Genomic DNA, 10,700 nt, shown 5'->3' on the forward strand with positions numbered 1-10,700 from the left:
ACAGAATACTTTATTAATCCCTGGGGGGAGAAATTAGGTCACATTGTCATTGTCAGTAATAAAAAAAAATTGTGAATATTACAAATGTGCATTATTATTATTATTATGATGATGATAATATATTTCATTCCTGGTCATGATTGCCTTTTGCAGCAGCTGCACAATCGCGTCCTTGTGCTCTTCTTGTGAACAGGCAACTGCTTGGGGCCCCCGAGCCGATAGGGGGCCCCCGACACTTGAAGCCTGAGGGTTGTTTTTACTGAAAATTTTCAGTAAAAACAACCCTCGGGCTCCTGCTGCTTAATGTGCAGTGTGACCAGCCGCCTCCCCGCCTCCCCGCCCCCCTTAAACAACAATGGGCGATTTGCAATGACATCTCAGTAGGAGACCTCCCTAAAGGGGCCCCACCTCACGTCAACCTGTGTGAAGTTATCGTTCTGCAAGTTGGAAAATGAAGAGGATTATTTACAGTGTAATGCATGTTTTTTTTTTCCAGTTATTTACAGTATTTTATTGTTCTATATATTTATATTGTTTTATAATAAACATTGTAATGTATTTTTTTTTACTAAGTTTATATAGTTTTTTTTAAAAAAAAAGCTAATTACAGTAGTTTATTTACATTTATATTTTCACTTACTTTTTAATTACAATGTTATTTCATTCATTTTGAAAAAAAAATATTTTGAAGTCATACATTTTTCGTTGGTGTCAGATTATTTATAACATAATGGGTGATGAACAGGGCGCTTATGGCCCCTACAGACTCTAGAATCGCCTCTGTGACTGTAAGGGAGTCAAAAAACAGCCACTTCGCTCCCCCTGGGCTCCTCTCCTGCTACTGTACTTGCAAAATAGTGCGCCCTACTGTCTCCATTGCGCATGACTGTACGTCGTAATATGAAGTAGGCCTCCTGTTTTTCTCCCTAGCCGGAGAGTCCTGCTGCTGCTGCTGCTGCTGCTGCTGGCCCCCACCGACCGCCTGCAACCGCCTGCTCAAGTAAGTCCAACACGAACTGCTGCTGCTGCTGCTCTCGTGTGTTTTAAGGCTTTTATTTTGAATTGATTGATTGGCGTTTGATCGTGGTGTGAAAGCACCGCGGTTGCACACGGTGTTGTGTAGTGTAGTGTGTGTGTGTGACTGTGTGTGTGAGTGTGTATGCGTGTGTGTGTGTGTGTGTGTTTTAGCGTGCGGAAGCGGTGGGACTGCAGAGGAGGCTTCGGGACTGTTTCCGCACGCTTGAGGGAGAGCAAGGCCCAGTGACCCACATTCAGAGCAGCCACTGTCGATGTGTACGAGCGTGGGCGAGCGCGTGCACGAGCGCTGCTCACTGTCACTGTGTGTGTGTGTGTTGTATGCGCGCGCGCTCACACACACACACATATACACACACGCGCGTGTGTGTGTGTGTGAGTGTGTGTGTGTACATACATCTGCCGCGAAAATGTTTCCATCATCGCCGGGGTTTTAGACGCTGCTCGGCCCGCAGATATTCCTATTTCTGTGGAGGGGGGGTGTTTTTTTGTGTTGTTTTTTTTAAAGCGAAGACCCAGCCCCAGCGTTCAGTGCTGCTCGCGGACCTCTGATAATCATTTTTCCCGCACACATTTTATCCTGTCTTCGGTGTCAGTTGTTGCGTGACAGCTTGAGGCTCGGGGCCAGGGGCAGCCCCTGCGTGATATTCCGTCTTTGTGCGGTACAAAGGTGACATGTTTTTTTTTTTTACCTGTAATTATGGCCCGTGTTGTTCCGTGTTTGTGGGGACTGTGTCGGGACTAAAGTGGAGCAGCAGCGGCGGCGGCACGAGCTGATTAAACCCCCCCTCTCTCTCGCTCTCTCGAGTTAAACGGGCAGTTTAGCTTAGTTAGCCTGCTAGCTAACCGTACGGGGCTTGCTCCGTTTCGTGTTGTGTAACGAACACCTGTGGCACTAAAAGGTGTATTTGAGCTGTTACTACGCCGTGTGTGATATCCGATACGTGTTATTGTTGATTGTATTAACACAATATCGCCGCTAACGTCAGTGTTTATTTATTGGCAATGGCGTACAGTGGCGAGAGTCGCCCAATGGAGAAGCTCAGCAGGCTAATGAGGCTTTACTTATTGGCCATCGGGAAAACATACATACAGTACATGGCTACGGAGAGACCCCCCGAAACGTTCGAATAAACCTCAAATATCAACATTATCTTGCTTTAACACGGGTGTGTTTAGTGTGATAATGACCATGTTTATCATATAGGCTATGGATAGGAAAGAAAATGCTACTCAATGTATCGAAAAACATGTTATCACGATATTATTAACGTATCGCAAGTATACGCTGTTACTTGTATAGTTTTGGTTGGCCAACAATTTATCATAAATGCAGAAGTTGTTTTGTTTTTCATTTTAGAGTTTTATACAAACACTCTTTAAATCCCCAAACCACAGCTACTTAAATAAAATGTGTTAGATTACATTTATAGACATTGTAGTATTATTTAAATTATAATATTCATAGGTTGTATACAGTAGTAGAAAATGTTTGTGTGTTAGGGGGATTGTTGGTCATTATCTAATTGGTTAATAATTACTTATTAATATAAGTGTACACATTTGTTTTTCTCTGAAAGTTTATAAATGCCCCTAATAGCGCTGAAAACATGATTTTTGTTGCCTAAATTCATGTTATAATTGTTGTTGTTTTCATAAAAACAAGTGGACTGCAGTGCAGATAAAATGCTGATTGGAGAGACGGACAATATTACATTCACTCAACTCTGTGTATTGAGTGTTACAATTCTTTAAATTATATATTTTATGATAGGGACAGGGAAAAAGAAAACTCACTTAATATCATCAGCCAACAAGATTATTAATATTAATATTAATATATACTGCTCTGATTTTAAAAGATCAACATCAATCTCTACTGTGAAATACAAATATACATGTAAATATTATAAGAGCGTTTGAATTTAAGAACACACTCCACACAGTGTGGCCCACTGACATATCTAAGCTACAAAGTCCTCTTAAATTGGTTTTGTCGGGACAAAGTGTGATTCATCTGGTCCAGAATGTTGTCTGGGATTGTTTTGACAAGTTTGGGGAAAAAACAGAACACCAGACATTTCTTTCCTGTGATGTTTAATTGTGCAGATTTGCTGGTTATTGGGAAGGAATTTTATCATTTAATATATGAGTTTTTGGCCTCTTTGGTTTTACTTCCACCATATTGTGAAGACTGGCTGTGGAAAATGGGGATTTTTGGTTGTTAACGAGTAGATGTGACAAATAATTACTGACTTCTCGGCTTTATTTCACCATAAAGTGAATATGTTTGGCTTTAAATCTTTTTTGTTTGATTTCTTTGGTTTGTTTGTTTGTCTTCATTCACCATTTTTTTAAAATTTGCAGTAACTAACACGTTCATATTTTCCTGCTGGCCTCGACTATTTGCATGCATAGTAAACAGTGAACGCAAGCTATATGATGGTATGATTGTTACGCCAGGTTTCTTTTGTGTTTCAGCTGAGGTGGGGTTTACACGAGAACCTTTGTCAGTGCCTGAGCTGATAAAGTCTGCCGTTTTTACCTGCGAGAAGACGTTAAAGACAGTAAGATACTGTACAATATATAATACATTATAATTAAATACATGATTTTGATATACAACCTGGGCATTGTGCACCAAAATCATGAAGTCATTTAATTAATTTCACTAATTCAGTAGTAACAACTATGGTTTTAGTCCATTCAGGATTAATTCAAGCCATTTTTATCCAGTTATTTATTACTTATTGTTGGTTAAAATGATCGTAAGTGACAACAAAACAGTCCTCGTTTCAATATGCTGAGTGATGATGTGTAAAACTGGTGAAAACTAGCTTGTCAAATTGTCATTGTTTGATGAATTCATTATCTACTGTGCTGGTAACCTCAACCTATGTTTTCATGAGGTTTGCTCCTTCTTAAACAAATTGAAAACGTGAAAATAAAATAGAATAGAGGAAATACACATGCGTATCAGCGAATTCCATACTCTATTACCTCTGGAAGTTATTCTCTGCAGTTAGTGTAGGGTGAATAAATAGAGAGGGACTTTTCACTATTTCTGTGGTGGTAAAGGTGAAGGAATACATTATTCTGCTCTGATTTCTCCCACCTCAGGTTTGCTCGAGCACCATGCCTCTCCTATGGACCGATGCCCTCTCGTGGCCCTGATGACCTTAGCGTCAGTTTTGCCTGGAGAGTCACCTTTGACCCCCACACCCTTACTGTGACCCCTGAGAAAAGACCAGCCTCGTATACAAGTTGCAGTGGGGTGAGGTGACGACTCGCGTGTAAACAATAGAATGTGTTGTGATGAACTAGTTTAACTAGAATGAATGTAATTTACGCTTTATTTAGTGCAATAAGTACTTGCGTTACTGTTCACAAAGGCAGCGTATAAATCGCTGCAGGTGCTTAAACTAACACGACACTCCTTTTTTCTGTCTCCGCAGGTGGTCTTCCAAATGCCTACCTCACGCCTAAAGAGCTATTCACTCCAGCCACAACCCTGATCAGCAGCCACCATGACATCAAGCATCGGGTATGCAACTAAATAAACACGCACACAATGCACACAGTAGCCTTTTTAATGGGTACGGGCTCATGCGTTTTCATACATACGTACTTTTCACTACAGATTTAAGGTGTACAACGAGTTAAATGTGTTGTTTTTATTGTATGGGGACAGATATGTGGTAACTGTGAATGTAATGCGGCTCATTCACCACTATTACCTCAGCGTCCTTTACATTATAGACGTTTTAAAAGTAGATTTTATGGAGAGTACAATTGGATTTCAGTAAAGTTTATTGTGATTTGTTACAAAGTCCACACATATACACAAACGACAAATACTTACTGCAAATTTCATATTGATGTTATTCAATTGCACGCGACTGTAGGAAGTATTTCTTGCTTTATCCGCTCTGACCTATATTAAGTGAAACGTAAGCAAAGGACATGCCTTATTGCGTGCATGCTCTCGTAACCTTCTTGGCAAGTGAAACGCATTCCTTCCTTCGCTCTCTCTCTCTGACTGACTCACTCTATTTTTCTTGTGTGACCCAAAAATAAACCTGCTCCCGGCATGTAGGAATCCTCTCATTAGCCCGTTTACCATCCGTCATTAACTGTTATCGACGATGCGAATCTTGCGTTTAAGCTGCCCGACGCGTGACACTCTGCAATGTCTTCTTCTCCTTCTTTAGGGATGATTGTAGCATCTTTGATGGGTTGATGGAAGAAGATGATAAGGACAAAGCGAAACGGTGAGACAGATAACGATGATGTATTGTAAAGCCTGACGTTACGCTGATCCTTCTCCGACAACGACTCACGTTATTTTTAAGCACTGTGTCATGGCCTGTACAGTTTCTAGGTCACATGATGAAGCATGCACTCATTTTCCCTTGTATGTAAAACGGCCAGTCCGGACAAATACACGGAACATAACATCATAACATGCACATGACACCTATAATCTAATTCAAAACTGTGCATTTTGGATCATCAGTGTGTCCCGAAACAAGTCTGAGAAGAAACGGAGAGACCAGTTCAATGTCCTCATCAAGGAACTTGGCACCATGTTGCCAGGCAACACCAGGAAGATGGACAAGTCCACCATCCTGCAGAAAAGCATCGACTTCTTGTGTAAACACAAAGGTTAGAGATTTATTTTTTATGTTGGCTCTTTTTGTCCCACATATGCATCATATTGTAATCCTTCACTTTTGTGTACACTGCGCTCATCGCTTGTTTACTCTCGTGACCACGAGTGTGTTGGAAACAGGTTTTTATTGCGCAAGTGGACAACGCATAGACTAACGTGTACCTGTGTATGTTTTACGACTGATAACCATCTTGTGCTGCGCTTCTCTCCCGTCGCGAGCCGAGCCGATCGCCGCCTGAATACTAAGAATTCTTTATGCTAAAATATTCTAAACACTGTGCTAAAACACTGTGCGAGGGTTACAAATGATTTTAATCCCAGTTTATTGCTGTGCATGTTAATTAATCATCAGGCTGGTTTTTTTTTAGTCACTCTGAATCCTTAAGTATCATTACATGTTTCTACCATGTGGCTTGTGTGTCTCTTAATCGTGTTTTTCTATAGATTTTTTTGTATTTTTCCCTGAAAGAACTTTGTTATTGTGTCTGAAACATGTGTCCACACTGTTTCTCTTTCTCTCTCTGTCATCAGAGATCGCTGCCCAGTCGGAGTCGAGTGAAATCAGGCAGGACTGGAAGCCTCCATTTCTTAGCAATGAAGAGTTCACGCAGCTCATGCTGGAGGTCAGACGTCTTACATTTTTCACTGCGATTCTGGCTTTGAGGAAAGCGAAACTACTATTTTAGGAACTATACTTTTATAAGAAAGAAATATCCATCCATTCTCGAGCTGAAACAATTAATCGATTATTAATCTATCTATAATCTATAAATAGGCAACTATTTTGATAGTCGATTAATTGGTGTGAAGATTTTTTCATGATTGTTTTAGCTTCTTAAATGTGAATTTGCTTCGTTTCTTTGCTCCCCATAACAAAGAAATCATTACAAAACAAAACATTAGACATTTGACAAACACTAGTCAACGTTTTTTCTTACATTTTCTGGACCAAACGATTCATCGAGAAAATAATCTACACATCAAATAATCTTTTATTTCCAGGCTCTGGATGGGTTCTTTATAGCAATAATGACTGACGGGAACATCCTCTACGTCTCGGAGAGTGTCACCTCACTACTAGAACACTTACCGGTGAGTAACAATGACTTTGCTCTTTGGCCTGGTATGCGTGAGTCACCGTGACGCGAATCGTGGAACAAGCTCGTTTGGATTTAACAAGTCCAGAATTGTTTGTGTGTTTATTTAACACGTGCGTACGGCGAACAGCCGTTGTTGTTACGATCGTACCCGTTGAGATGAAACTTGTTCGTAGCTGTTTGCTTTTTACACAAATACGGAAGCGACACAACATGAGTCAAGTGTGCTGAATAATGGGGTTTGGAGTGTGTTCTCATGCTTGTGTGTATGTGTGTTTTCCTCAGGCGGATTTGGTGGACCAGAACCTGTTAAACTTTCTGCCAATCGGGGAACACTCTGACGTTTACAAGGCTCTGTCCACACATCCTTCCGACTCAGAGAGCCTTAGTTCCGATTACCAGAAAAGTTAGTAACACTTTGGTGGTAAAATATGCATTATACTAACAGTATATACAGATATTTATGAATTACCGCAGCCTGGGAGGTTGTTTTTTTTTATCTGTGACCAGCATAACTCAAAAAATGTGCAAAATAATTTAGGTTATGACCACAAGGAAGACGTTTTTGGTTTGTTTGCTCTAGTTAAAGTTATTTTTAGGGCCTTGATATTCAATGAACAATAACAACATACCTGAAAAAACCGCACAATTGACAATTATTGAAGCCTATTGTGTTTTTTTGTGTTTTGGGAATTTAAAAAAACACGTTCACTGGCTCTGTAGGTCGGAAGCAAATATTTACAAAGAAAAATAATCCTAGCCTTTAGCTATCTTCTCCTCACTGTAACAACTGAACAAAGAGCCGTCGCAGTCAATTACGAGCGTGGCAGCAATCATCGGCACAAAGGAAACTTGATTCATCTTTGTGTGATGTCAGGGCAATATTTTTTACAATTTTGTTTTGACTTGATTTTAATACACGTTTATTCCCCAGGTAAGAATCACATGGAGTTCTGCTGCCACATGCTACGCGGGGCCATCGACCCCAAAGAACCTCCTGTGTATGAATACGTGAAGTTCATCGGCAACTTTAAGTCACTCAACAACGGTGGGTCACGTAAATAGAAGATGTTTTCCATTAAGAAATATTTCTGACTTTATCCTCTCTGACTGTTGTGTTTTATTTTTTTTTGTAGTTCCCAATGTGACGAGGAACGGTTTGGCAGCAGTTTTACAGCGGTCGCTACAACCTGCTTTTGATGACCAGGTGTGCTTTGTGGCCACGGTCCGATTGGCCAAACCTCAGTTCATAAAGGTACGCTGCACATACTCGGTATCACTCATTTTCCCTCAAGTTTACACATTTGTTTTGTTCTCAGAAACGTAATAAATGCTGTTAAGTCGCTAACACTGTTTTTTTTTTTTGCTCTTTCTTCTATTTCGAAATTTAGTTTATACATTATTTTTTAATTTAAAATTCAAAAGTTTGGGGTCACCTATACAATTTGTTGGTGTTTTCCATTAAAAGTCACACGTTTATTCATCAGAAGAGTTGCAAAATGAATAGAAAATATAGAAATAATGATTTTTTATTCAAAATAATAATTTTGCCCTTTCGTCAAAGAACCAGCAAAACTGTTTTCAGCTGTGCTAACATCATTGCCCAATGGTTTTCAAGGGTTTTCTTATCATCCAATAGCCTTCTAACGCCATTAGCAAACACTATGTACCATTAGAACACTGGAAATGGGCCTCTATACACCTATGTACATATTCCATTAAAAACCAGACGTTTGCAGCTAGAATAGTCGTTTACCACATTAACAATGTATAGATTGTAGTTCTGATTCATTCAATGTTATATTCATTGAAAAAAAGTGATTTTCCTTCAAAAATAAGGACATTTCTAAGTGAGTGCAAACTTTTGAACGGTAGTGTATAAGAGAAAATCAGTTGAAGATGTGTATCACAATCATGTTGTGTATTTTAAGGAAATGGTATTGAGCACAAAATGTTTACTTAAAACATAAGATTAGACATTGTGGTCAAATATCACATGCCGAGGTCACTGTGACCATAGAGAAGATGTTTGTTTTTCATGCCCCAGGAGCGTGATCTCGCCAGAAAGCACATCTTTACTCATTTAGTGGCTAAAGTGTCGTCATTATAAACATGTGCTAATTCTAAGTTTGTTTGTTTTTGTGCTGTAGGAGATGTGTACGGTGGAGGAGCCCAATGAAGAATTTACCTCCAGACACAGTTTAGAATGGAAGTTCCTCTTTTTAGACCACAGGTAAACACACACACATCAGAAGTGTTTCCTGGACGGTAAATAAATAACCCAGTCCAACACTGCCTGAACATCTCATGTTTAAAAATCCAAGTTTATTCTAAATTCAGTTTCAGAAGCATATTTCATTCACTGCTATCTTTCTGCTGCACGTAATCTGTGTTTTTCCAGAGCTCCACCAATCATAGGCTACTTGCCTTTCGAGGTTCTGGGAACATCAGGGTACGACTATTATCACGTGGATGACCTGGAGACGTTAGCAAAGTGTCACGAGCACCGTAAGGCCATACATACATAAACGCATTTATATATTCTGTTTTTGAAGCTGCTGTGATGTGACCTTTTAGCTTTTAGCGAACAGTTTTAGCTTTCCAAATTCAAAGCATCGTAGAATGTGGCCTTGTTTCCGTAACGAGGACCTCTGTGCGGGAGAATAGTATCCATGCCATCTTTAACTTCCTCTGCAGTTTCAGCCATCGAGATTTAGTTTTTCTTCTCCCTCTAGTGGACGTTTTTGAGCGGGGTAGTGAGACTTTTTAGATTTGTTGACGCTCAGGCAGCAGTGGCTGTTGCCGGTCTGTGAATCAGGGGAAGCTCATTTCACGCCCAGTTTATTTATACATTACATATTTGATCATTTATTTTATGAAATTTTAGAGGAAGTAGAGCTTCCCTTGCTGTCATAGAGCAATCGCAACCTGTGAATATACAGCCACCACCATTGTAATCAGTGAAGCCAGTATATCAATTCAATGTTTTCTTGATCTCTGACTTATTCTGACCCTTTTTTTTGTGGACTTAATAATAAAGTATTTTCTTATTGTATTGTGCATAATGCGTCTGCTCTCATCTGCCTTTGTCTCGCTCAGTGATGCAGTACGGGAAAGGGAAGTCGTGCTACTATCGTTTCCTGACTAAAGGTCAACAGTGGATTTGGCTGCAGACGCATTACTATATCACTTATCACCAGTGGAATTCCAGACCGGAGTTTATTGTCTGCACGCATACAGTTGTCAGGTACGTCCCTCTCAATCTGTCACTGAGGGGATATTTACTTGTTTGTCCTGGTGATTTAAATGCTCACAGATTTTTGTTGTCAAAAATGCAGTTATGCAGAAGTGAGGGCAGAGCAGCGCAGGGAGCTGGGTATTGAAGAGGCTAACCCAGAGATGTCTGTGGATAAGGTGAGAAATCGCCCCCCCCCCTGGAAATCATCTTTATTCGTATGTTTTCATAAATACACGATGATACAGGTGTTTGTTGTTAAAGTCAGTGTTGTAACTGAGCTAATAAAGTCAATTATTCTTATTTGTTATTGTCAAAAAGTCCACTCAAATTAATACCAGCTGCATTCCAATATGAACTTACTGAACTTAACAAAAAAAAAGGGAAGTCAAAGGTCTATTCTTGGACATTTTATTATCCATTTACTTCTGTCAGTCCGTTGTTATTGCACTATCCCTCTTGTTTGTGACACCGTGTTTCCTGTTGTGTCAATGAACTTAATCCATTTAGGTCTTGATGGACCTTTAAGGGATTATTCTAGGGAGAAAAAAATATGAAATAATGTGACTTATATTTTAAGGGATTGGCTATCATGTGTATTTTCCCTCCACATATCTGTGTTGCAGAGTCAAGACTCGGGCTCCGAGTCGCAGCTGAACAC

At 39.9% G+C, this 10,700-nt stretch overlaps 1 protein-coding gene across 3 annotated transcripts in view; it reads left to right on the forward strand.

Annotated features, from left to right (window-relative positions):
- The first annotated feature begins 939 nt into the window (after nt 1-939).
- clockb (clock circadian regulator b) overlaps nt 940-10,700 on the forward strand; it is an 18,726-nt gene continuing 8,965 nt past the window's right edge. For all 3 annotated transcript variants that reach the window (XR_014593117.1, XM_083909291.1, XM_083909292.1), the window contains exons 1-16: nt 940-1,000; nt 3,517-3,602; nt 4,156-4,309; nt 4,491-4,579; nt 5,247-5,306; nt 5,552-5,700; nt 6,239-6,330; nt 6,710-6,799; nt 7,090-7,210; nt 7,739-7,852; nt 7,941-8,059; nt 8,955-9,037; nt 9,206-9,312; nt 9,904-10,051; nt 10,143-10,218; nt 10,666-10,700. The exon at nt 10,666-10,700 is cut by the window's right edge and continues 110 nt beyond it. Coding sequence is in view for 2 of the 3 variants with exons in the window: in XM_083909291.1 (XP_083765417.1) it covers nt 4,563-4,579; nt 5,247-5,306; nt 5,552-5,700; nt 6,239-6,330; nt 6,710-6,799; nt 7,090-7,210; nt 7,739-7,852; nt 7,941-8,059; nt 8,955-9,037; nt 9,206-9,312; nt 9,904-10,051; nt 10,143-10,218; nt 10,666-10,700 (1,211 nt within the window). In the remaining variant the exon portion in view is untranslated. The remainder of the gene's footprint in view (nt 1,001-3,516; nt 3,603-4,155; nt 4,310-4,490; nt 4,580-5,246; nt 5,307-5,551; nt 5,701-6,238; nt 6,331-6,709; nt 6,800-7,089; nt 7,211-7,738; nt 7,853-7,940; nt 8,060-8,954; nt 9,038-9,205; nt 9,313-9,903; nt 10,052-10,142; nt 10,219-10,665) is intronic.

The sequence above is a fragment of the Microchirus variegatus genome (assembly GCF_963457635.1).
Source record: "Microchirus variegatus genome assembly, chromosome: 23".
NCBI lineage: Eukaryota > Metazoa > Chordata > Actinopteri > Pleuronectiformes > Soleidae > Microchirus > Microchirus variegatus.